The sequence below is a fragment of the Centruroides sculpturatus genome, unplaced genomic scaffold (genome assembly GCF_000671375.1).
Source record: "Centruroides sculpturatus isolate CEXI.00-Female unplaced genomic scaffold, Cexi_2.0 scaffold920, whole genome shotgun sequence".
NCBI classification, from domain to species: Eukaryota; Metazoa; Arthropoda; class Arachnida; order Scorpiones; family Buthidae; genus Centruroides; species Centruroides sculpturatus.
In genome coordinates, this window is record NW_019385240.1 from 4,414 (window position 1) to 30,753 (window position 26,340).

A 26,340-nucleotide genomic window follows, 5' to 3' on the forward strand; every position below is an offset into this window, starting at 1 on the left:
CAAAGAGTTTATACGTGTAAAGTTTGTAACAATTGGTTTAAACGAGTGGATACTGTTCGTGTCCATGGACGAACTATACATGGAAATTTATAAATGACATTGGCAATCCAGATATAAAACAGATGTAATTTTTTCATTTTTCTATTTGATGATAAAATAATTAAACATATAACTGTTTTAATATGACCATATTGTATTTAAAAATAAAATTATGATGATGGTATTGACTTATACTCTCAATATTTATTAATAAAACATTGCAAAAAATTTAGTTTAATAGTAATTTATACTTAATTCAATTTACATTAAATTTACATTAATTTTATTGTCAGAATTTTTATTTTAAAAGACGTGATGGAAATCTAAATGTATCTAATTCTTATAATCTAGAGATTCCATAATATTTAATTGATTTTATTTATATTTAATTTTTTCGTTCGCGTTTCAATAATTATTTTCCACTGATCATTCAAATCTTTTATCCTGAACATTTAAAAACAGATTTTATTTAATTAAAGTAAAATTGACTATTTAATTGTAAAAAAGAAAATTTTAGCATTATTTTGCTATGGCAACAAATATTCATATTTTGTTTGAATATATTGTATTCTATTCAAGTATTATTTGTCAGTTTATTGTCAAATAATTTAATTTAAAATTTTATTTTTGGAATTTTTTAAAAGCTATTTATAAATTAGCTTTATAACTACACATTTATTAATTATTATAAAATGAGCATTACATTGATATTTATTAATACAGTGATACAGTAATGAATTTCATCTTAATTTTATAACCAATCATGCTTTAAAAAAATAATTATAAATTTGTTATATTATATTATTATATTCTTTATTATACTTTAAATTTTGTTTTGTGTTATCGCATCACTTTACGAAGTGCCTATATACGTAATTGCATCTGTTTTAGTACTTATTTAATTAGTTTCAATCACGACAGCAAATGATATGGATGATTGTTTCTTTTAAACTATTTGATGAAAACTAACATAAAATTGGGGTTGCATATTCATCCGAAATTATTATTATATTTTTGACTGGAAATCACTGGATTTATGCAATTTTAGTTTAATTAATGACTATAAAACTGACTGCTCGTACAAGTTTGCTTAAAACATGCAACTCAAAAAACCTCAAAATGGCGGTTCAAGAAGTAGGTCACGCGTGTCCTGCCCGTCTTTTATAGACCTTGGTAAATTAAAAAATACAAGTTTGTGGAAGAAACTATGCGAAACTCCGAAAATTTTGCATTAAACTTAATTCTATGATATTCTGTGAGTATTTCGGACTACTTTATGAATTAAACGGCGATATGAATCGGCCGAATCCTGACCAAACTTTTTTGGGCATGTTGAAAGTTATAACAATAATATGCCTATCTCTAACATTAAACAATAGGCAGAAACGTTATTTGGTGTAAATAAAAAAAAAGTATGGACTATTATAAAGCCATTATATCTAGACATGAAATATATGAAATATAATGAAAAAGTATTAAAAATTTATGGTAATAGTTCAATTTTTGTGGGTCCTTGACACGGTGCCCAGGGCTTAAGCCCTATCAGTCCTTATGTAGATTCGCCTTGTACACAATACAAGTACGCTGACTGGGTACCTCAAGCTTTCGATACAATCTGTGTTAAATGCTTCGAATGACGTCATGCGTGCACACTTGTTTACCGCGGCAAACCTCCACACCAGCAAGCGATCCAGTTCCCGAAAGCATCGCACTGACGAAACGGCTAGCCGATAGCTGTCAATGTAAAAGCAAACACAAATGATAAAAGAGTTTACACGTTAGAATAAATTATTATTAGCATGTTTGTTTTTATATAAGAAGTAGCCTATATTGATAGTCAAAACTTTCTTTTAAGCATGCGGCGCCTGCTAAGCAAGCCCAGAGAATTCGCCACTGATATGAGTATTTCTTAATAGATAGTAACAGTGAAATAGCAGGAAAATTAGAAAAGCCAATTTTACCAATTACTTTCTAGAAATAAAAAAATAAGATTCGGGTTTTCTTAACTTTATTTTAAATTTTTATCAGTTTTGAAAGATATTTTCTCACGATACATGTAGTACGCTTTCTTTTTACGATTACGTTAGGAAAAAAATTAAACTTGTGTAAAAATGAGGAAAAATACTATCTTTATCATTTAAAATATAAAATTCTCTACAATTACTAACAAAGTGGGCTTTACAAACGTTAATTTCTATTAGTAATTTCAAAATCAATTACAGTAGTCTCGAAAACTCGACCTAATGTGGACCGAAGGGTGGCCGAGTTTATGAAAATGCCGGGTTATCGGGAATGGGGTTAAAAAAGGATAAGTATGCGTGTTTCCTCAGAAAATACTGTACTGCACTTGTATGTATTGTTTGCTTGAGAATACATTAGAGAATAAACTGCCTAAATACCCTTAAACAAAGGAAAAGTACGTCCTTTATGAAGGCATAGAGCCTTTACTACATGAAAATGAAAATTAATGAATACACTGTGTGCAGTAATTTACCTGATAAGACAGACCTCAGAAAAATACTTTATGAGGCATAAAGCTGTCTATGATGAAAATTAATTATCTAAGGGTATTTTTGCTCTGCCAGGGTGTGACCGAGTTATCCGGAGTGCTGGGTTATCGAGTGCCGAGTTTTCGAGACACTACTGTATATTCTCAATTTTTTAGTTCTTGTGGTATCTTAATGGCGGCGCTACAGTACGGGAAAATACACGAATCTTCTCTGGAAACTTGTGGCTAGTTCTCTTTTATTACGTCGTTAACCAAACGCCGTTTTGAATCGATATAACGTGACTTCCGGTTTGCATAAGTTCGTATACGATTAATCGAGGCCTCCTGCCCCTAAGCTTTCCGTGTCTGGTTACGGCCTTCATCTATATAACTCCGTTCTCGAGATTAAAGGACAGACGTCAGTGGGAATTTATAAGTGTACAGTTTTTTCGAATTGCAGACAAAAAATTCTTACTTCTTAATTAATACCGGTTAAACCCAGTGTTCGTCGCGGTTTTGGGTAGGCTTCGTAGATGCAGTCAGCGTTACTTGCTGAGTCATTCGTAACAAGGTACAGTACAAGACACCTGTGCGACCCACCACGGCCCTGTGGATCGCAAACAGATGCGAAATACGTTACAAGGAGCTTGGGGTCAAATAGGAACACTTGACTATAGGCCTAAATGTGTTTTTCTTGTAAGACGGCAGATTACAAGATTACAAAAATACGCGGTGGTATTTTTATTATTTTTTTAACATATTTTACATTGTACCAATTAATATAAAGCACGAAATATGTAAAAGTGGATACACTTTTTATCTTTTTCGTTATTAGAATAACTTCTGCCCGCATAATAAAGTACACATGGTTTTTTCGTAAAAATGACCTCGAGTATATTATAGAGTTCTACCGTATAGACTTTGGGAATAAAAACATACCCTCTAAATTCTATTATTTTCACATTTATCTCTTTTAAATGATAGTTGTTAGCGGGTTCTTTGTTAAGATTCCCAACCTCTTACAACTTCCGGTGGCACATATAAATGCGTAATACAATTTTTAAACGAGTTAACGTCGAGTAAATGGAAAGAGCTTTTCTAGGTGAATAGCCTCGGCCGGACGTAGGTTCGTAATACGGACAGATGTGGCCTAAATCGGGGCAACGTTACGCTTCGTCCGCCCGGACACTAACTGGCCAAATCGGAATCTATTTTTCCAGTCAGTTGGGTAACGACGACACTTTCCGGGTGGATTTCTCGGAAGAGTGACGTCTACGTCCTTCGCAATTGTTACGGTACGATGACTTATCTATTTATGGCGTGTTTACACAAGGAAAGTCAAATTCGTTAGGAAATAACCACGTTTGAAGTTATACGAATTTACCGGTTGCGTTCTTCGTAATAATCGCTCGGACTTCCTACGTTCGTTGCTTAAATTGTCCTTTCCTGAATAAAGGAATTTCTTACGTAATCAATCGGCGATAAATATTAATTAAAATAGAAAATAACATTTATATTCTTAATCCATAATCTTAAAATCCTAGTTTCTACCAAAAGAACATCCGGGTATCCGCAGGGCGAAATTATATTTCCGAATCATATGAAGTTTAACGGAGTGGCATCCTATCGGAAAATTTGACCTTCTTAGCAGTAACCTACTCCCAGTTAACCTCGTTTAATACAAACCACTTCGGGCGTTTTAAACTAGTCGACCGAACTAATATCGTTCGTATCAACAGGTCGTAGTACAGTGTTAGTTCGGTAAAGGGTGGGTATAGAAATTTCGGATTACTCTTACTTTACCGCGCGCTAACTTAAAATCTCATTCGAATTACCTGGAGGTGGGATGAAATCGATTTAAAATTACTCGGGAGTAACTCGAAGATGTTTTACACTATTTCTAACAATTTCGAATTACCTCCTTGACGCGATCTTCTGTTTATTTACATACTATATTTGTGTTTACACAGGAAATAAGTATCTTAATAATAATGGTAAATAGATATTTTTCGTGCCCGTAGTTTATATCTTCAGTATTTGTATAGCTATCTGATGTTTATATTTACATACAAACGTAAGATATGGTATGTTTGTATCCTTTCTTTGTATAAGTAATATGTCTTGTACTTTAAACCACAGCAAAATTGATTTTAATACGTTTAAAATGTTAACTTTTTCAGATATTGAGAATAACTTTCGATTTTGTACGTCTCTAAAATGTAAACAATACAGATAAGTATACAATCGATTTCGAATTATCAGGAGATAACTCAAATGGAGTTTTTTCATGTTCTCGAAAAGCTCTTTTCTCCCCGTGTACACTGGGAGAAAAGCAAGCAGATTATGGGTTCGGCCAGGCCCACAATGGGGCGACCGGGTGGTGAGGGATGGGGCACGGCATAGGAAGAGATTTTATTGCATATTTCAAAGGCGCTCGAATCGTCTCAAAATAGCACTAAGTGAAGATGCAGCATTAGAGTCAAATGAGAAAACTCGCACGAAAATCGCGTACAATATAAAGACTCGGAATTACAGCTTCACTACTAAAGAAAGGGAGTTAGCGTAGGAGAAGGAGGACAATGAAGAGAATGTTTATTGTTCGACGATATTTTGCAAAAGTTATGGGGGAAAAACCTACTTCGTTTCTCATTTTTACGTTCTCAGAAATATCCAAAAAAAAAAAATAATATAGTATTTAATTGGCCTGAATTAATTAACAAAAATATGTAAGTATACAATTACTTTAAGACGGAATTTGAATGAAAAAATTAAATTATTTAAGCGTAACTTACTTTGACATAAGATTTACAAACTATTATTTAGTACTTAACACAAAATCCATTTGTCAGTTTTATGAATATTGCTTTACAGATGAACCGAATGGGTAAACTCTGGTAACTTACTTGAAATATTGCTCAGACTCTATTGGATACTCATGCGCTGGCCGTTTTGTAAAGACCCGAAGCGTAGTGAACGCACGGTATGCCGTAAATTTGTCGTATTAACTAACGACACTTTCGTGAATTCGAGCCCAATTTTACAAATTAGATTTAAAAAGTAAAGTTGTTGGGGATGCGGCTCCAATCATCGATAAGTTTTTAAATAAAAATGTTTATTACTTTTTATTGCGTTAATACGTAACAAATTATTTTTAAAAGGGTTTTACCCACACAATTTTTACTTTCTGGGCTGTTATATTGGACTTTAAAGTATGGCACGGGTCAAAAACCCATCCTCAGGATTTTTACATTTTTGGACTCGGGGACAAGCGTAGAGAAATGAAAAAAACTTCGAGTTTCTGTTCTGTACGTGCGGATGTCAGCGTGTGGGGGAGACAACATTACGTTCACCTTCTTCGAAGCTCGATAACTGCCGTGCCTTTTTTGAGAAATTTCTGAAACTTTGCGGGGATGTGGGTGTATTAGGGGAATGAATGCTATTAAATTTTCGTAGTTGAAAGTCGAGCGGATGGGGAGTTATAGGGGTGGACGTGTATCTGGAGTGGGATCGAACTTAAGATTTTACTGGTTATTAGCTTTTATGTTTTTTTTAAATCAAAGTTGTCACTACCCTCAAAATTAACCTTTTCACATTTTATGGTAATTAATAATACAAAAGGTATTTAAAACAAAATGACGTAACAGATGGCGCTATAAATAATTTTAAATTTTTTGCCGGGAAATGTTACGCAACTGGTTTCTGAATTTTTTATTTACAATTCAGTTTCGTCGGTACATTATAGACTGCGACGAAAGCCTATCGCTTCTTTTTAATAAATTTTTAATAATTTCCTGGCCCGTCCCAAAATTCGACGACGAAGAGAGATTTTCTTCTAATCTTTCGAAGGAGTAAAATTACTTTTTATTCTTTAAATTTTTAATATTCGGCGGAAATACTCTAGTTCCAGACGACAAACGACGTATTTTACAATTGCAAGTAAATTCTGCAAAAGGTGTTTGATTAGTCGACCGTCGACGCGTAAACGAGTTTATCGAACGTAAAGGAGGGATAAAAAACACTTGGAAAGCCACCGTCTGTCATTTTGATGGTAAAGGGAAGCGACGTGGGCGGGCTGTAGGACGAGGAAAAGCACTTTCTGGGAATAAACTTTCAATCGGACTCCGTCCGGTCGAAACACGGAGGTCGGGAATAAACGGGCGCGTAACACCGTCCGACCAATGCTCTCCCGGCCACCCATTCTCTTCAATTTTTTATCGGTTATCGTCCTTCTATACTTTTTGGGGTTTTTAAATTTCGTCCGGTCGAATAATTATTTTATTCCAAGGTTATTTATTGGAACGGTGACGTAGCTACGCGATTATTTTCGTCGCCGAAAAGTAGACGTAACGACGTACGCGGCCAAGTTTTTATTGCTTCCAAGGCGGCTATTTTCGTATGGCGTTGGTTTACCTAGTCCAGCTATGTTTGTCCATCCGCGGGTCGGGCGGCGACAATTAGCGGAGAATATATCTTTGGTCGTTTCCGAATTTTTGTGGGGGAGATCGGACTCTCTGGCGCTTCACCGGAAGCGAAACGACGTTATCCGCCCGTTATTAAATTTAGAACGGGTGCGACGCCACTGGTCTAATTATAGAAACTCACCGGATTGGATGTGGTCGACTACGTTTTAACCAGCTTCGAACCGACGTAGCCCGGCCGACTTTCCGCGACGAAAAAGGAAATTCCAGAATTTAGAGATAAGGTTTATTTCTAACAAATATATATATATAGGTATATATACACATATATATGTATGTATAGAGCTAATATAAAATTGGGTGAGGGACGGCGACTCCGTCCGCCATTTCCGGATCCAAAAGATTTTTAAACCTGGAAACGAGTAGAAACGGTTAAAAATAAGAGGGGTCATCCTCCGAAACGGGTATAAACGTCTACCGAAATGCATCCTATAGAAAGGGGAGGCCAAAACTGCCTCTGCCGCAGGCTGAGTCGGCGGTCGATCAAGAGGTGGCCAACACCAAGACGTTCTTTCGTTGGAAGGCGGAGAACAGGCGTTTTAACTGTTCGTAGGTGACGAACATGCAGACGTTCCAAGAGGCCAGCCGCACAAAGGATGGCACGAACCTGAAAAGAGGCCGGTGTTCAGCGGAAAAAAGCCCGAGAAAGAAAAAGTGGCGGAAGAGACTCACCCTTTGTAGAAAGCCGTGGGTCCTCCTTCCGCCAACATGCGGGCGGCGCAGTCGACCACTCCGCGGTAACTGCCCAGGGGAGAGTTCATGTAGCGGGTCTTGACCACGTCCACCGGAGAGGCCACCACGGTGGCGCAGAAGCCGGCGGCGAAGGCCGAGGCGAAGTGGCAGGGGAGATTGTCCGACATGTAGCGACGGACGATCAAGAATTCCTTGACGCAGTCGTAGCACACCAGTTCGGCGGCGTTGATGATGGCGTTGCGAGTGATGTTGGGCACGGTTCCTGCGAGAAAAACGTAATCTACACATCGAAGAAAGAGTTACCAGCGAAGACCGAGCCGTAAAATCTCCCGACTCCTCCGTTCGTCGGAAAATAGCCTTTTTGCTTTTACGACTGGTCTTCGTGTATTTAACGCTTTAATTTAGCCCAATAACGCGCTTCTCCAAAAGTAAAACTCCCAGACGGAATAGGAATAGAAGGATCCGTTCGTATTCCGTTCTACTGACCCGCCTCCGATTAACGTAATTAATCTAAATAAATGAACAAACTTAAAATTAAGAAATGAAAAGGAGACTAGGAGCATGCATCGACCCCGTTTCCTGTCCGAAGATCGGAATAACGGCGGAATTACAGAGATACGCGGTAACGCTACACCGGGGTTTATTCCAATCATCGGTGCGAGAAACGGAGATAAAGACAATAGGAAAAGGGAAAGCGTCGGGTGTCGCCAAATTCCAGGAAAATTTGGCGACGTTCCTCCTTTACGGGTGGGTCCCGAAGAAGCAGAAATCCGGCGACGGCCATCCGCGGGTCTCCTCTCCGATGGCACCTCTGAAGTATCGACGTTCCCGTCGTTGGCCCGTGGTCCACACCGGCTCCGACGGGAGTGTTTTTTTCCGGGATTCCGTTTCCGGTCCGTAAAAATGTGCAAAGCTGATTATTCCACGACATCCGGTTCGGAACTTCCTTTACCTGGCCACGGAGACCGTAATTTTCTACTTTGGCTGCAATACGGACGGCACTAATTTTCCAACCGGGCGTCCGCTTTAGGAATAGGCTAATTGTTGACGGACGACCCGGTACCGGGCGGCTTCCGTTTCCGGTGGAGGTTGCGCTTTCTTCCCAGTCTTCCTGAGATTTAAACGGGTCTTCCAGAAACTCTTCTTTGGGTTGGATGGAACCCAGACGTTCCGTCGTCTCGTTCCCACGGAGGTGGCGCGGTCGTCCCCAGCTCCCTCGTCTCCGTCCGTCCTTTTTATTTCCGTCTCCGTCGAGGCGCCGGGCCTTCCCGAAAAGAGAGGCAAGGACATCTGCCAATTTCCGCGGACGGCGAACCCGAATTAGACCGGACGGAGGCTGGGAGGAGAGACCACCGGCTGCCGAAAAGAAAGTAAAAAATAAAACCAATCAATCTATATTTTAATGGGGAAAGTCCGAAGACAGTCGAGTGATGGATTTGCGGTCGACGTCACACGTCTTTCCGCGCAATACTGGGTATATCGCGCGATGGTAGAACACAATTTGGTAAACAAAGAAGACCGATACAAAATGAAAGAGGAGCGATGACACAGAAATAACTGCCGTAACATTTCGATGGAAAACAAAATACAGAAAATAAAGAAAACAAAAGCTCTTTAAAACGAATAAATAATCTTCTTCGTCTTGGAAAGTTTCCATTGCGTACAGAATTTTGCCAATTTTAGCCACACAAAATTTTTCTTCTGCTTAGGTTCGAAAGTAAGATCGCGGCTGCCATGCACCGCGAATTACCATCCGGCCGTTATGGCCGGACGTAGAGAATTTTCTTGGGAGACAATCCGGTAGTTTACCTCCGGGAAGAAAGTCCTGTTGTCTGTCTTTTCAAAAAATTTCAGTCCCAAGCCGTTTCCTCCTCTGCAAAAACAAAAATAATACTTGCGTGGTTACTAGATTCCGGACCGGACGTTTTGTTCCGCCCAAGTACAGATGGAGTGCGGGGAAGAAACTTACGTTTTGCCACGTCGTCCCATGAAAGCTCATTTCGAGTTACGCTGCGGATCCTTTTTTCTGTCTGAAAATTACTTTAACAAAAATTACTTCGTAAATACCAGGATGACAAAATTTGGGAAAATCAAAAATATTTATCATATGAAATATTCGATCCGATTCGAATCGCTTCTTAATAAACGGCGATTAAATCGTCGATGCCCGGAGACACTCTCCATATTTCTTTGAGAGTTTCGAAAACCGGAAATGCACCGAGCGACGTCGTTTCTTCTCCATTCGAAAGTATTTTCGTGGAAAGAACCGCGCCGTTTCCCTCCGACCGGAAAACTCGGAGTCCGAATCGAAACCGTCGGCCTCTGTTGCCGCCAGACCCAAGGAGATCTCGTCCCCGCGGAAACCCTTCTCTTAGCCCCCCAATCCAGTTAAGATTCGGACTCTGAGTAGTCTCGGCCGTTTCTTTTGCCGAATTTCCGCGGCCGCCACGGCGAAGGAGAGGAATCGAAACCTACCTTTCCACAGACCGGCCAGTCCCTCTTGTCGCCCGATGGTCTTGTAGGCGTGGATAGTTCCGGTGTATCTCTTGGGCTCGTTGCCGTTCTGCGCCTGCATCCTGACCTTGACCACGTCGGTGGGTTGAGCGCATACAACCGAGATGCCGCCGGTGCTGATGCCGGCCAGGATCCTGATTCCCACTCCGTTCCTTTTCTTGTCGTTACCTGAGAAACGAAAAGTTTCGTTTAGTCCAGTGTTTCTCAACGGGGTCAATATCGCCCCCATGTAGGCGTTTTTTCATGTTAAGTAACAATTTATATTTTGGGGGCGAAAATAATTTTCTGGGCTATATAGTAAAAGATTATATTAAGAATAATTAGATATTTTATTCGTTATATCGTACAATAATTAAACAAACAACATTATACTAGTCACTAGTCTATTCAATGCAGTACGAATTTGGCGTTAGCCTTGGCCCTCGGCATCGAAATTTTGAAGTGAAGGGGGCGATACTACGAACGGTTTTATTGAATGGGGCGATACTACGTTGAAGGGGCGACGATTCGTTAGAGGTTGAGAAACACTGATTTAGTCCGTCCGATCTTTCCCGTTTCCGCCCGTTACATACGCTTAGCCAAGAAAACGTCGCTGGGATCACCGGCCTGATTGCCTCCCGGCTAGACTTTTCTACCGAATTGGCGCACTGGCAACCAACTAACAGTAAGTTTAAGTCGGTAAACACTGAATTAACAGTAGCCGGTAAAACGAAACGAAACAGAATGGGAACATTTATTCGACGTTTATTTTCCGCCCGTCTTAGCCATTGAGGTGGTAGTCGGCATGGAACGTCGACTAAGAATTTTTCGTTAGTCTGGTACCAGTCGTCGACTCACCCGGTTCGAAGCCCGTTTCTCCCGCTTATACTCGACGAGGGACCAGCTTATTCCGTAGTCTGGCTCCTCTAGAAATTAATCCTTTATTAATTACCTTAATTAATCATTTAGTTTTATAATTATCGATTTGTTTTCCAATACTCGGCACTAATTACTACCTAGTACCGGGCAAACAGGCTGCACCGTTACCTTATTCTCTTTGTTTTCACCAATTACGTTCGTTGCTCGTTCGATTCTTAACGGTATTCCGTTCGCCCTCGGTTAGTTGCGACAGAGCCAGGCCTCACCTGTAATAAATAAAGTATAAAAAATACTTTATGTATTACAGTAGACGGATTGGTCATTAGGCTTCGAATTTGGTTGGAAAGACGGCAAGGAGGCGGCGGTAGTCACCCTTAGTCACGGGTGCATTCCAAATGTCAACTTGAAAATAAGTGACGACGAAGTAATTTCGACAAAACGTTTCCAATCTCGTCACGTCGATAGGTGACGAGCCGAACACACTGGTGGAAATTGAAAGCCGTTGAACTAAGTCAAAGATACGACGGAAGAATTTTATTTGGTTAACAATACGCTAGTGTTGAATTGGTCTCGATGTCATACTAACAATTAATTCAATCAACGGAGACTGTCGGACGCACCCGATCATTCCAGGTTACGTAGGCCGTTTATGAGAGAGGAGATTCGTTTGTGGAGGAGAGATGAATTTTTTACGATGCAAGATTCCGTCCGTCGTTTATTTTCTCCCCGGTGGCGACAAAATATCCGAAAATAATTGCTGGGTATTTGCCAACGGTTTTACTTCTGGGCCGATGACAATTACGGGAGGGGAATGAAAACAGAAAATAATTTTTGCCGCCGTAGTAGTTAAACGGTCCCTTAATGACGATACCGGAAGAGATTTTGGGTTGGCCCATCGTTCGCCAAGTGACCGAGATTGTACTTTCGGACACCGTTACTCTAGACATTAGTTTATTTTTTGGAGCTTTTTATTCTTACTACTTGTCCGTTGTCAGTCCGTCCAGGTAAAAAGTTGCAATTCATCTACTTCCCAATTTCCCACCTAGTCGAAACTTTGCATACACGTCTATTGTCAACGACAGTAATTTTTTTAAATAGTTTGCTAATTGTTAAAAATGTTTGCAAAAATTAGCGAATAATTAAAATTTGTAAATAAAATCTGATAACAGAGAGCGCTACAATACACGATCCTTATTTGCCACAATAGGTTTAATCTTTAAGAAAATATTAAAAAATATACAGAAGTGAAAGATCTTGACTACTTTTATTAACCATCTTATCAGCAATTTTGCAGGCCGTACAAGCTGTCGTGTTTAAGGTATCACCAAAGTAATTGAGAGGACTGATCACTTGCTACGTCTAATTTAAACGACTTAGAACTTGTTTTTAATCGAAATATCACAGAGAAGAATATATTGATACATAAAATTAAATGCTAAACTAAGAAGAATTTCGATAGTTCAGTGTGTTACATACATATACTATAACTAAAAAGTATAAAATAAATATATTAAAAAAACATTTTAAATTAACGCTTTTTATTAATAAATTTATTTTTTACTACTTCTTAATAGATGTTTCGATGACAAAAACAGTCTTCCTTTTGACTGGGCGCGTGAACGTCCCGTGACCGACGTATTTTCTATCGTCGTTCTACCTCGAATGGGTCGGTGGACGAAAAAGAAGGATCCTTCGACTTCGTCCTATTCTTTCTTATTATCAAAATATTGATTGTAGTGTTTCCGAGATAGCCTCAGGATGGCGGAAATCTCCGGGACAATTTGTCGACCGATCCATCCGAAACGTTTGCTTTTGTTCAATAAACCTACCAGTTTTATGTTTTTAAATGACCTTCAGTGATTGAATCTACGCAAAAAGTAAACCTCGATCTTTCTCTCCTTTCGAATTTCTAGTTTTAGAAGAAGTTGGACGAAAATTGTCGACAATAAAAAGAACGTGCATAGAAAATCGGAGCAACGACATTTAATGCCACACCTCCTTTTTTAAGCGAAATCGTCGCTAACAAATAAAATAAATAAAATGCAAAATGCGAGAAAAACTGACCGTAACAACTTTACGAAAGCCGAAACTCTTCGACCTCGAGGATTTTTTGCAGTCGTTTCTGTCGAAATTCATTCTACCTTCGTTCTTTTTTTTTTTTTCATTTCAAAACTTAGAAATAAAAAGCACGACATTTCACCTTTGTAAATGGAAAAAGTTTATTTTTAGAATTTTTTTTAAATATTTCCAAGAACTCGCCGATTCTTTAAGGACTCCAGGAATGAAAGACGTCGGCGGAAGAGAAAAAAGTAACGGTTGGATTATATTTGGAGGAGAAAAGAAGGAATCGGTGGAGGATAGATATTTTATATCTATGTACAGTACAGTACTAAAAGTCTGAGAATGTTTGGCCAGTGGTAATTAGAGTAAAAACGGCGCAAAACACCGCCACGTATTAAAGAATTCCATATCCCGAACGAAAATAGAAACAAAATAAAACAGGTTTCATTTTAAATGGGACGACGGATTACCGAGTTTCCTTCCCGCGACCTCGTTCCCTACCACGCCGTATTTTAAAGCTGTCCATTACCACAGCCTACAATAAGAACAGCCTAGTCATTTGCTCTAAAAACGTGTGTCGATGCCTGNTAGGGGGAGGCAAAATTTCACAATAAATAATAATAAGAATATCTTGTAAAAATTTGAACCATTTAATTTCATATTATTGTCGCATCTACTATTCGGACCGATTGAAATGAGCACGGAATTTTTCATTACTTATTCTGTGACGAAACTGAATTTTAGTCTTTTAAATTGAGATACCTAAATAAGGAGGCGGCGAAATTTTCCTCCGCCCCGGGCGCAGTTTTCTGCTCTTAATCTCGACAACGCAGTTAGAAAGATGAAAGACGAGATCAAATATGAAAACTTAGCGGCAGGAGACCCCGATTAACTATATACGAACTTCCGTTGCAAACTGGAAGTAATATTTCAATTCAAAAATTTTTAGATGACCGGCACGACTCTATTAATAAAGGAAAAGTATGATGTACGCAGGCAAGCCACTAGTAATAATTTGAGGTGGAGAATATATATAAATTAAAATAAATTAAAAATATGATTAAAAATTGCAGCCCGGCATTGTGATGACGTCACAACAAATAATTGCTCATATCCATTTTCCTGAATAATTTTTGTCTGTTTTGGTTCTCTGAATTGCCACCTTGTTACTTTTGATAATAAAGTAAAACATTTTATCCATTCATTTACGGTAGTCTAATAAATTCTGATCTTTCTGTATGTAAACGTAGATTTTTTCACTAGCCTTCATGTTTCGGTAGATCTCTCGAATTATAATTTACTATTTATTTCAGCACAAACTGTATCGTATGCAACTGTTCACGATGCGAGAAGGAAAGTTAACAATACGCTTTCGAAAAACATGCCAGGAAGAAACAATTTTCATTGCATGTTTTTCGGAAGAGAAGAAATGGCTTTGAAATAAGCGACAACAATTTTCAAAAAAGGAGATTAAAAATTACAGAATAATTTGTGTTTCAAACTCCAGTAACAGATTATTTGGGAGGATTCTTAAAAGGACACTAGAAGATGGAATCTAAATTTCTGATATCCAATGTGGGTTTACAATAATAAAACCATGCATCGACAATATTTTCACTTTCTTGTTTAAATGTTCTTATTAGAAGAGGTTAAATTTACAAAGTAATGACACTTCATAAAATAAAAACCGCCATTAAGGACGAAATAATTTAAAACCCGAGAGGGTTCATACTATGTTGTAGACTATCATCCCAACGACGAACTCCTGTTTGTGATGGTGTTTTATTCTGCAAATTAAATAATCGCATATATAACTTTCGGTAACGAAAGCTTTTGTAAAAAGTATTTAAAATGAAAATTGTATTTTTTATAATATTTATAAAATGCCAAAAATATAATTTAAAAAATTGATTTCTGAGAAACGAAAGCGGACGACTTTAAGCACGCGACAGGATATTGACACTCGCGTCATTAACCCGCGCCTACAAGACCTTTTTTACATGTTTTAATTACTTATAGTTTCCTACTTTGCGTTATTGCACACTTAACGAATTCTTATCTTATTTTATCTATTATAAAGTGATCGGCTTAAGTTAATTCCTATAATTACTTTCCACATCGCCACTCTTCCGTCGGTGACAAAATGAGTTTTCACGCCACGATCCGAAGTTCATTTAGATATTACGTTATTTTAATACAACCGGAAGTCAGGCGGTACGAAGAAGAAAAAGAGCTATCAAAAGAGCGTAACAAAACGCGACGATCGATCTACTCCGTACCGTAACAGCAGTTGGAGGGATATCGGATAACTCGCGGCAGATCGAATATTATAAATTTAAAAACACCAAGCGCTTTTTTATTATCGTATTTTTTTATAAACTTTCGTACGATCGGAGAAAGAAAATCGCTTTATATAAGTTAACCGACGGTTGCCACATTTTAATATTTATAATTTCTTTCTTCCCGACGAAAAGCCCCGTTCGTCCTTTCCCCGCGAAGGGTTCGTCACAACCATCACTTCGGCTACGGGTTACCAAGAATTTCGGTAATTTTTTTCGATCTATCCGTGGCGCTGGCCCTAAACAGATAACTTGAGCCGTTTACGAACCTCATTCCTAAAGGAGTGGCTGTCCCATTCAAATAAAAGCAAATGACGGTTAACCGATTTTTCTCCCAGAATCGAAGTTATATTTATAATCGAAATTTAAATCTACAGAGAAAAAGTAATTTTAAAAAACTGCCGTTTCCGTTAAGGAATATTTAAGAAGTACTGGACGGTCGACGAAATTTCGGTGGTAATTAAAAAGAAGAATTATTTGTCCTCCGACGACTCTCGACTTGTTAAAATTCGGTAAGAAATGTTTATTTCTCTTCTTCTTTGCTTCGGAAAATAGAAATAATTATTTCCATTCGATACGCAATCTCCTCTTTGGGTTTCGTTCGGTGGCCGGATAAACGTAACGCCGGACTTTCGACCGTTCTTACGTCATCACGGACCTTCGAATTATTAATAGTCGCGCTAATGGCGGCCTATCTAACCGCCACCAACTAATCCGATATCCTTGGAAGCGTGGCTATCTCTCGTTAGAGGGGAAAAAAACCAATTATCCAATGATTCAAAGTTCTTTACCTAAAATACAATTAACTCGTGTCGGAATAAAATCTATTTTTGCTCACTTTACCTGTGTAATTTTCGGATAAAAACTAAATCTCCAGAAATCTTTCCTTTTATTAGCCACGAAGAAGTATTCATTTTTACCAATTTCTTGGTAAAACAGATTACGTCTTCTAGTTTCTAAGTTTCTAAATTATCACTTTCTCGCCTTTTTTGTACCGAGAAATTTATCACCGAACTACGCGCTTCTAAATTATTCCTACGATTAAAGGAAAGAGCTTCGAATCTGGGAATACTCCGAGACTTCCACCGTAGAGCTGTACAAATGATAATTCAAACCCCCTATTATTATACGAGATAATTATTTAATTTTAATTTATTTATGCCGCATACAGACGAACGAACCATACGTGTAATTTTAAATCCGGCTTCCTCTTAACTACAAGAGTTTTCCTAGACCACCTAACTACCCACGAAACGTGTACTTCGTAACCATCTTACGTAAAATTACAATAGTTGGGGCTAAATTTTGTACAAAAAAGTTTCAATCGTAAACAATCTCCCGAATATAACACTCCATTCCATATCCCTTATATCGTTTCGAAATTTTCGCGGTTGTAACGATGGAGGATTTGCGCAACCGTCCCCACAATTTGGGACAAGGTGAATTTTCAGATAATAATACGAAAGTCCCATCGCGATAGCGTTTATCGGTCACCTAGAGACCCAATAATTGATTTTTGAATTATTTGTCGATCCACCCTCGTTTGTGTTTTGTAACTTCTTTTCGCTGTAGATATTTTGCGAACTTTGTTTCTTTCCGCCAAGGAGAATTCGGTTGTCCACTCCTCCTCTTTCTCCTACCTACCCGAGGCGTTAGGTTTTTCGAACGACCTTAGACGAAGGAAGACTCTACTTCGATTGGAAATAAATCAATAATTCCAAGCTCTACCTCGGAATTTATTCCTAAATTTAATAATTGCGGTAAAACCTCGATTAGGCTATATGTTTTTGAAGAACCGTCGGATAAAAGGCGCCAACGAAAAAACATATAACCGGAAAGTGCCTTTCTTTACGGACGGGTGGGAATATAAGGGGGGGAATAAAGGGAGTCACTTTTCATATCCAATACTGGTTATTCGCAATTGCAAATTTTTATAAAAATCGACTCTATCATCGAAATTAAGCTTTTTGTTAATTTATAATAATTAATAATATTAAATGTTTTAATATAATAATAANCACGTACACGTTTACACGTTTAAAACGTGCGCCTCAACCTCTCTAATAACTGGACGAATTCGTTAAAGTGTAAAAATGTAATTACAGTTCGCAGTTTAATTGGATACCTACATACTTCATTAGATAACTAGCGCTGTATTGTTAGTTTAATTAAGTACAATAGTGTCGTACAATTAGTACCTTTTTGTAACCCGTTGTTTCTTTATTAAGTACGACGACTAATTTATATACAAAGCAACGAATTTTACGCTTTAACGGTAACATCGACACTCGATGTCACCGTTAAAGCGTCACTCGAGTTTCGACTATGGTAACGGGGAGTAACACTCGTTAGAATTAAATGAACCGAAAAACTATAAATACGCGAAATTAAAATTGTGACGCACCCGTGCTTCGCACGTTGTAAAGCAAGGAAGAACGTGTAAAGCACGGGCGCGGCCTTCTGTTTCTATCCTTCATTCGGGGATCCGAAAGACAGATGGCAACATGTACAGGTACAGTACAGTATATGGTGAACGGCACCCTACGGCCACCCGGTAACGCCATTAGGTAGGAGTAAACGCGGATCAACCTTTGCCTGTTAACGGGAAAGAAGGGGAGGAGCGAACAGAGGGAAGAGAGACTCACCGGTAAATTTGCCGGTCAGGTCGGAGTAATAGGTCTTGACCGTGTCGTACATGCCGATGCGGATAGAGGCGAAACACATCTGTCGCTGCAGTCCGGCACATAGTCCGTTGTAGACGCTGGCCCATCCCTCCTGTCGGGCCATGGTCAGTAGGGTGCCGGCCACGCCTCGGTACTTCAGTACTCCCTTCCGGCCCAGCCGTCCCTGCGAAAGCATCTCTCCTTGAATCTGAAAAGAATCCTTTTATTACCTTTTCGCCCGGTTCGAAACTAATCAAATAAGTTTCCGGTCCAAATTTCCTCTTTTCCGGATCCTTTATCGGGAGGGGGCAGTTTTATCCCGGCCTTGGGTCGGCAGCCATCGATAACCAACTTTGGAATAGCTTTGATAAAAAGTTATAAATGCTAATAACGAGTAAAATCGTAAGTTCGATCCCCACAGGTGATTTTTCTCTAGCTGTCCATCCCATCTACTTTTAAGCAACAAACTTTAACAGCATGGATGACCCACAACACAAACTGCCCCGAAAGTTTTCTGAAAGTTTTGCAGGTGGTTTATGTATTAGGGGATCCATGCTGTTAAATTTTGGTGATTAAAGTTCGAAGGTGTGGTGAGATAAAGGGGTTGATGAGTCGTATCTCGAGTAGGATCGGACTTGGTGACGATTTTACCGGCTACAAGCATTTACAATTTTTTTTTTTAAAAAAACGCCTTAAATTAAGCCTTTTGCCATTTTTTAATAATTAAGAATATAAATTTTTGTTTATGAAATAACGTAACAGATTGTGCCACACGCAGTTCTAAATGTTGCCGAGAAAGCTAAGCAACCGGTTGCCGGATTTTTTTTTTCCTTTCATTTCTAGTCGTTCCCAGGAACCGTGAATCCGAAAATTAAAAATCTTTTCCATTTTCCGACCGACAGGCACGCTTTCTCGTGTTATCTATAATTGGCGGAAAAATAAAACAATGGTAGAGAGACACGCACCGTTCAAGAGAGGAGAAAGTAGCAACTCACCTGTAGCCTGACCTTGGCCACGTCCAGGGGAAAGGTAATGGCGTCGGCCACGCAGGCGGCGGCGCCGGCGCCCAGCACTTTGACCGGCAGTCCGGGCTCGGAGCGGCCGGGGACGACCACCATGACGATTGTGTAGTAGCGGGAGGTTGGAGGAGAACGAGTTCTTCCGCTGCCGGAAGAAACGAAATTGTTAGGTCGCTCGGTTCGCACGAAAAATCCCGGGTGGATCCTTCTCACCTGTCAGTGCGCCGAATCGACGATTAGTCCGTAGGGACGGGAAAGGTGGTGATGCCTTTCGAGCTGGTTTTTGTGCCGCGCTGATGGACGGATAAAAGTCTTCGCTAATAATTTCATAATCTTTTCCTGAAAAAACAAAAATACCCGTTACTTTTATCCATTAGTCCGAATAGAGACCAGGGAAAGTAAATAATAACCGCAAAGTTTCTTCTTCGGTTTCGTTTTTGGGGTAGCACGCGACGAATTTATCGACCGACTACGATTAATTAAGGGCCCATAGGAAGACGAGCGGAAGGGACGGAGTCTGCGCCCTGGGGCGGGGTGGCCGGTTTCGCCCACTCTCGTTTCGGAGATTTTAGCGGGTGGTGCCGCTAAATCCACCCATGGCCAATTCTTTCTCGGCGGAACCAAATCCGCCGCAGCCCGGAGAAGTGGGGGCGTTTCGTCATCCGCAACGTCGGCCGCAGAACCCGGGACTATTTACGGAAAGAATGCGCCATTTGGACAGGGAGGACGGAATCGGCCGTATAAATATAACCCAGTTATTAATAAAACACCGGGAAAGGTAAATCGAGAGGAAGGTCTCGATCTTCCGGACGGCAGACCTTCAACACCGCACCTTCCGTCCGACGACGACGTCATTTCTCTGACAGTTAACGGCGTGGTCGGGCGGACCGTTTACAAACAATGGCGGCGCCTGCGACGTCGGCCGAAAGGGTGCGACGACGTTGAGGGGACAGCGTAAAAGGGGCGCGGTCAGACCGGTCCAGAAGCCGAAACGCCGCTTTCTCCGCGCGTTATCCGCAGTCGACGGACGGCGCGCCTCCGTTTCGCATCCATGGGGATGAAGAACGAACTTCTTCGGGTCGAGGGGACCGAATAGTCCCCGGGATCCTTCTCGTCCGCCCACCCGAAAGTTTGCGGCGGCGGGTTGATCCGAGGGGGAAAAATCGCTTTCTTACAGTCCGGGAAAGAATAGAAAAGGACAAAAGGGGTATTGAGGTCTTCCTCCCCCTGGCCGGGAAAGAGGGCCGAGGTCGACCGGTCGGAGTCGGGGACGTCCGCTCCGTCCCCGACCGCCGCGCGGCCGACGTCATCCGCCGTTCGGCGGGCGACCCACGCCGACGCGGAAGACTCTTCCGGTTCTACCGCCATCTTTGCCAGAACGAGAAGACGGAAATATTCGCGTGGGGAAATAAAGCAGGGTGGGCCGCGCCGCCGTCAAAGGACGGACGGAGGAAGAGCCGTCCGCCATCCGCGCCGATCCAAAGATAAAAACAAACCGCCGAGAAAACTCTCACTCTTCCTCCGTTTTCCTCCCAAATTCCGGCGGAGGATCCGACCCAGTCGTTTCCGTCAGCCGCAGAGCAGAACATTTGGCCACTTACCTCACACTCCGTCTCTCGTCTCGAACGTCTTTTCCACTCTCGACGCTCCGGCTCTATATAAGTTGGCGCGCCGCCCTCTGCCGGCGGCCGCCGGAACTGCTGCGTCAACGACTCTCGCGGAGCGCGACGGCGCCCGACCCGGTCCTTCCGGCCGCGGACGGTCCCCACGCCGGGGATTTTTCCCGGTGGACGTCTCCTTCCTCTCCCGGCGGAGATGGAAAGGAAGTAAAAAGACGCAGAAAATTGGCGGAGAAAGATACGGTACTTGGCGCGTCCGGTGGCCGGGAGGACCGACTTTCCGGAAACGTGGACCTTTCAGCCTTTGCAGGAAAAGTTGTAGGAAAAATCAGTCCCGGATTTATCGGAAAATGGCAGTTCCAGGGATGACCTCCCGACCCGGAAACATACTCCTGTCTTATTCCGGCGCCGGCGGATAGGTCCGGAATCCGGTCCGATTTGCTTAAGTCGGGACTTTGACCCTCCGTGGCGGCACTTCTTTTTCAGACGACGACGCGTTTTTTAACCATCATCCTGGGCGGTAAATACGGGGAAAAGAGAGAGAAGAGTACCTACCTACGAAAATTCTGCCGGGATGTTCGTCTTTCATTCCGCCTAAATAAATGTCATTTGTATTTTAAACGACGTCAGCCGGTGGAATTTGTTAATTCCTTTTCGTAAGAACGCCCCGCCCCCTGCCCGACGTCCTTTGTTATTTAAACGGATTAATTTTTCGGGCGATAAAATTTCCTTCCCTGTAAAAACACGTTTTAGTTTTTAGACTGTTGTTCTTTTGTCGCCGTTAAAACCAGAAATTTCTACTTTCCTTATTAGCTTTTTCTATAGTGGATTACAAACACAAGTTGATCAATAGAGAGAACGTCGGAATGGCTCTCTCGGCTGCCAAAAGAAAATAGTCGATTGAAAGGTCAAATAAACATTCTTGGAGGTTATTTTACTAGAAATGTCCTTCGGATGTTCTTATCGGCGATATTTCGCACGGTACGCGGTGAGGGAAATACGAATGCACGCGACGCCTATCTTTATACCGGACGACGCTTTATGCGTAAATATCGTTTACCGTTTTGGTTTGGCCACCGGAGCCTGGGTATTTCTACACCGGACGTATCTAAGCTTTTCCGTCCCAAAACGTAATCGTAAAAATGGCCTTTACGACCTATCGGGCCGGGAGATACCTGGGGGAGGTGGTGACGTTTGCCCTTTTCCTAGATGGTTTCCACCTAGGAAAATGTCCCGTTCCTGCCGTCTCCTTTCTCCAAAATAACCAATTCCATTAAGTAAACGATGTATTTAATATCGGAGGTCGAATTTCCAGTCCGGTGGCTCCTCCCCCACTCGGCCCCTATTTTAATTACTTTCCTGGCTCCACCGGTAAATTACCACTCACCCGACCGCGTCAAGCGGCCAGGCTTTTATTCCCGCTTTATCATAAAGCGCGGGTGCTCCCGTAAATTTATCCCCAGGAATTGTGATTTTAAAATTTCACCCGTAGATTCCGACCGTCCGTCCTTCCTTAATCTCCGGAACGAAATTAGACACCGTAGACGAAAATTCAGACCGACGATTAACTACGTACGAACTTCCGGAGTGGATCGAAAGTGGCCAGGTTTTTTCAAGTAAAATGCGACTACAAATTGCGGCCATAAGTAATGGTTACTATTACTACAGTGTTTAAGTTCATTTTCATCCGGAAGATTTCATTCCCGTTCGACGGTATTCCGCTATTATTATTACCTTTTATTAATAGCGGCGACGCTTCCCGTGGACTAGAAAATGGTCCTCCCGCAAGAGTGGGAAAACGCCAGCTGGCCTCCGTAATCCTGGATGAGTAAAGAAGCCTTTCGTCCGCATTTGTTTCCGTTATGTTCCGAATTGGAAATTTAATAACGGAAAGTGTAACAGCGTCGGCTTTCGACGTAATGCCACGTATTTACCGGGTGGAATGGCAAACTGCCGGCTGGGACCGGTGACGAAGACGGTCGGTGGTCAACCGTGTACTAAAGGCCGATTTTACCGGGAGAAAAGGCAACGGTAAACCCATCCGTTAGAAATGAACTCGGACGCATCATTTTTGATAACCTACAAGTGCATTTTCTCGCCTTTTATCGCGCGTAATTTTAATTTACCGCCTCGCTCGTTTTAACTTTTCCTTTCTGAAACAATTCGAACAATGTCCAATTTGAGGATCCGAAAAATCACCGGTAACGTCGGATAGGACGTGTGGAATCTGTAAATAAATTACCTCTTATGCGAGTCGGTGAAAAGTAAACCGTCTCTGTTTTGATTTAATACGCCTATAGCTTTACTGTCCTTTTGTTGTAGGCCTAAATATAAGTACTGTAATTACTTTATATTATATTATATATATCTTTATTATTACACGGCTTTAACTTCTTATACGAAAACAAATAATACTTGTATAACGTTAACGTCGACACGAAAGTTTATCGTTTATATGGCATAATTATTTTGACCAGACAAAATATGCAATGCGTTATTACAGCCACATCCGGCAGCCCGTTTACAAATAACTTCTGCCTCCCACTTCCGGTTGTGGCTGCCGCTCTAACTCGTTTTTCGCCTCTGTAGTGTAAAAGTTATAGCCAGTAACCCGTTTGGCGTTTCTTAACGACCTTCGGCCAGCCTCTTTGGTTTGTCTTCTTTTCTCCCACGTCCGAAACATAATAGGTACTTTGGTCGAGAAAACTTCGGCTACGCTCCGACCGTAGCTATGGCCTTAAAAGAGAAAAAATACCAGTTATAATTATTTAGCTGGCTCCCGTACTTCCCCCCGGATTCATTCTCGGTAAACCGAATGGGTAAAAGGGACGGCAAGTTTATTACTATCCATCTTAAAATATCCATTGTCGGCCAATCTAACTCCTCGCGTAACGCCGGAGCTCTACTCCATTTACTTTTAAGACTTTCTCCCGGAATATAGCCGAACGAGACTCGTCCAGGTGTAATTTAATGCTTTCGTGGACGATATAAAAATTTCCATAAGTGGCAGATATAGATACTTCCGACGCTAAACTGTCTAAATTCCGACTCGTTACTCTATCCGCGAGTAATAAGTGAACTTTAGATTGCTTACGTCCGTTGTACTTTAGAGATTAAATTATATATCGAAAGTTAAGCCAACATTGTGCCAGAGGAATGCGATTTGACAAATATATATTTTTGTCGAATTATAACCCATTTTCACCTATTTTAGGGCACATTCACGCCAACGACTTTTACTCACTCCGTAGCTACTACAGAAAACTCGCCGAAATTAGAATCGGGTACTTCGGATGAGTCGACTGTTCCATCCATCGTTTAGTAACTGCCGCAAAATAGGTGCAACGGGTGGCCAGGAAACTGTCGCACGAAGTTCGACGCGTCCAGACAACGGACGATTATTTTGTCGCAACTCCCACCACTACCTCTCGTGTTTTTAGTTTTCTTTACCTTATTGTTCGAATTAAGAGTGATTGCGCGATCTTGGGAAAACACATTTGTTCTTTCTCATTTCTTAATTCTGTTCGTTTCCGCTTCTTAAATCACGATATACGGTAGTTTATAAAACTGCCCCTTCAGTCAACGCCGGCCTATCGATGGATAAACCCAATATCGCCTTTGTATATTTTTCTTACGGAGCGAAATACGCGGCGGCTCTGCCAAATCCAGTTTCGTACCGAAAAGTAGAAATTGGAAAGTTTCGGATATTTCTTAGTAGTAACTACAGTTTGTGCCCGGTGCCAACGTTTACGCCATTGGTTGCACTTACATTTCAACCAATGGCGTAAACGTTGCACCGTATTTATATAACGCCGGTGTGGTCGGGTATGAGATTAATTAATCCGCCAGAAGTGGCGACTGGAGATTTTTCGTGGAGCGACTAAAAGTCGCCAGCATCAACCTGCCCTAAGGGTACGACTATGCAGACGCGAGCGAGCGAGAATATGTGGCGAGAAGAGACGAGAAGCGATAAATATCAAAACCTGTCAGATATGTGCGAGAACCAGAAATTCGCTCTCGCCAGCGTTATTTCTCGCTTCTCGTTTGTGCATGGTTTTCCTTTGCGAAAACTAAATCGCTCGCTCTAAATTCGCGTCTGCATAGTCGCACCCTTATGTTTACGAATTTTACCCTTTATGCAATACCTGAGATTCGGAGTTAAAATCGCTAAACACCATGACGACAAAGAGTCAAATGTCGTTTATACCTCGACACTGAGACTTTGTAATTTGTTATAGCGCTTTACAAAACTACGCCTACACCGGAAACGTGTGTCCTAGAAACTCGATACCAAAGCTCGTCTGAATATTGCCCAACTCGGACGATATCGTCTTCGTTTTCGTTACGCCGTAGAAACTCGAAAAGCGTAAAATCGGCTCTTAAACTGTTTTAAAATTGAAAGGATTCTTTCGTCCCTGCGGATAGGCCTCGGAGAGAATGTTTGAAGGAGAAGCGATTCTTTCGCGTTATCTCTAATTGTCGACGTAAAGTATTCAAATTGTAAACAAATCTTCTCACGTGTTTTCGCGTCGAGTTTATTATCGCAGTATTTTGAATGCGTTATCGTCGATGGTAACTATTGTTCGACTCTGATCTTTTTACTTTTGCCCTCCGCTTCGATAAATCGTCCTTACAGTAATATTCCTTTAGAATCTTAGCGATGATCTTAACGTATCGTTAATATTTGAGCGCCATGGCGTTTTTAAATATTAGATTTATTAAGAATATTTACTTTAGGAAATACGTAAGATATTAACTAAAGTCCGTCGCCTTTCTCTCCATTCGGACGATTTGCGCGGTCAAAGTTAATTATCGACCTAATAAAGCTACTTTTATTTCGGAAATCTTTCGTCTCCGTCTCCGTTTACACCTTTGTTTTCTACTCTTAGAAAATATAACAATATTTTATTTATTTGCCCACTCTATTTCTCCACTCCTCACCCTTTTAATCATCAAAATTTAATAGCATTGCTGCCCTTATAAGCAAGCTATCGCACAAAAGTTCCGTTTCTTAATTAATAATTATCGCATCTTGACATATTAAACAAAATAGATGCCAACAAGCAAACACACATATCTACGAACCCGGGAAAGTAAAACAAACCATTTTCCCGTGTTTTACTTTTCCGGTTGTTACGAAAAAATTTCGTGGATATGTATTTATGTGTGTGTTTTGGCGTCTATTTCGTTTTATGTATGAGGATGGTGTAATTATGAAGGAACGTAATTTGGTACGGTAGTTCGTATATAAGGGGAATTAATGCTACTAAATTTAGGAATTTAAAAGTTAGGTTAGTGGAGAGGTTAGGTAGACAGAAGGACATGTATCGTATCTCGAGTGGAATAGGACTTAATGAAATTATATTCGTTATTAGTAGTCTATTTATACATTTTTTATTATTATAAAACTCAACTCTACCCTCAAAATTGAGCTATTTGTCATTTGATAATAATTAATAATATTAAAAAATTTTGTAATAAAATCTCTTAACAGATGACGCTACACACAATTTTATTTACAGTAGACCCCCTATAACGCTTAGATACGTTCCACTTTATAAGAATTTTA

The 26,340-nt window shown here is 40.7% G+C and overlaps 1 protein-coding gene across 1 annotated transcript; it reads right to left on the reverse strand.

The window, feature by feature from the left end:
- Positions 1–7,195: 7,195 nt before the first annotated feature.
- Positions 7,196–20,894, reverse strand: LOC111636593 (mitochondrial uncoupling protein 2-like). The gene is made up of 7 exons (XM_023381873.1): positions 20,754–20,894; positions 19,366–19,491; positions 19,129–19,297; positions 18,116–18,341; positions 10,174–10,380; positions 7,678–7,960; positions 7,196–7,612 (listed from the first exon to the last, which is right to left on the reverse strand). Exons 3-7 carry the CDS (start codon positions 19,249–19,251, stop codon positions 7,489–7,491), a joined length of 963 nt encoding a protein of 320 aa, XP_023237641.1. The 5' UTR covers positions 19,252–19,297; positions 19,366–19,491; positions 20,754–20,894; the 3' UTR covers positions 7,196–7,488.
- Positions 20,895–26,340: the final 5,446 nt, after the last annotated feature.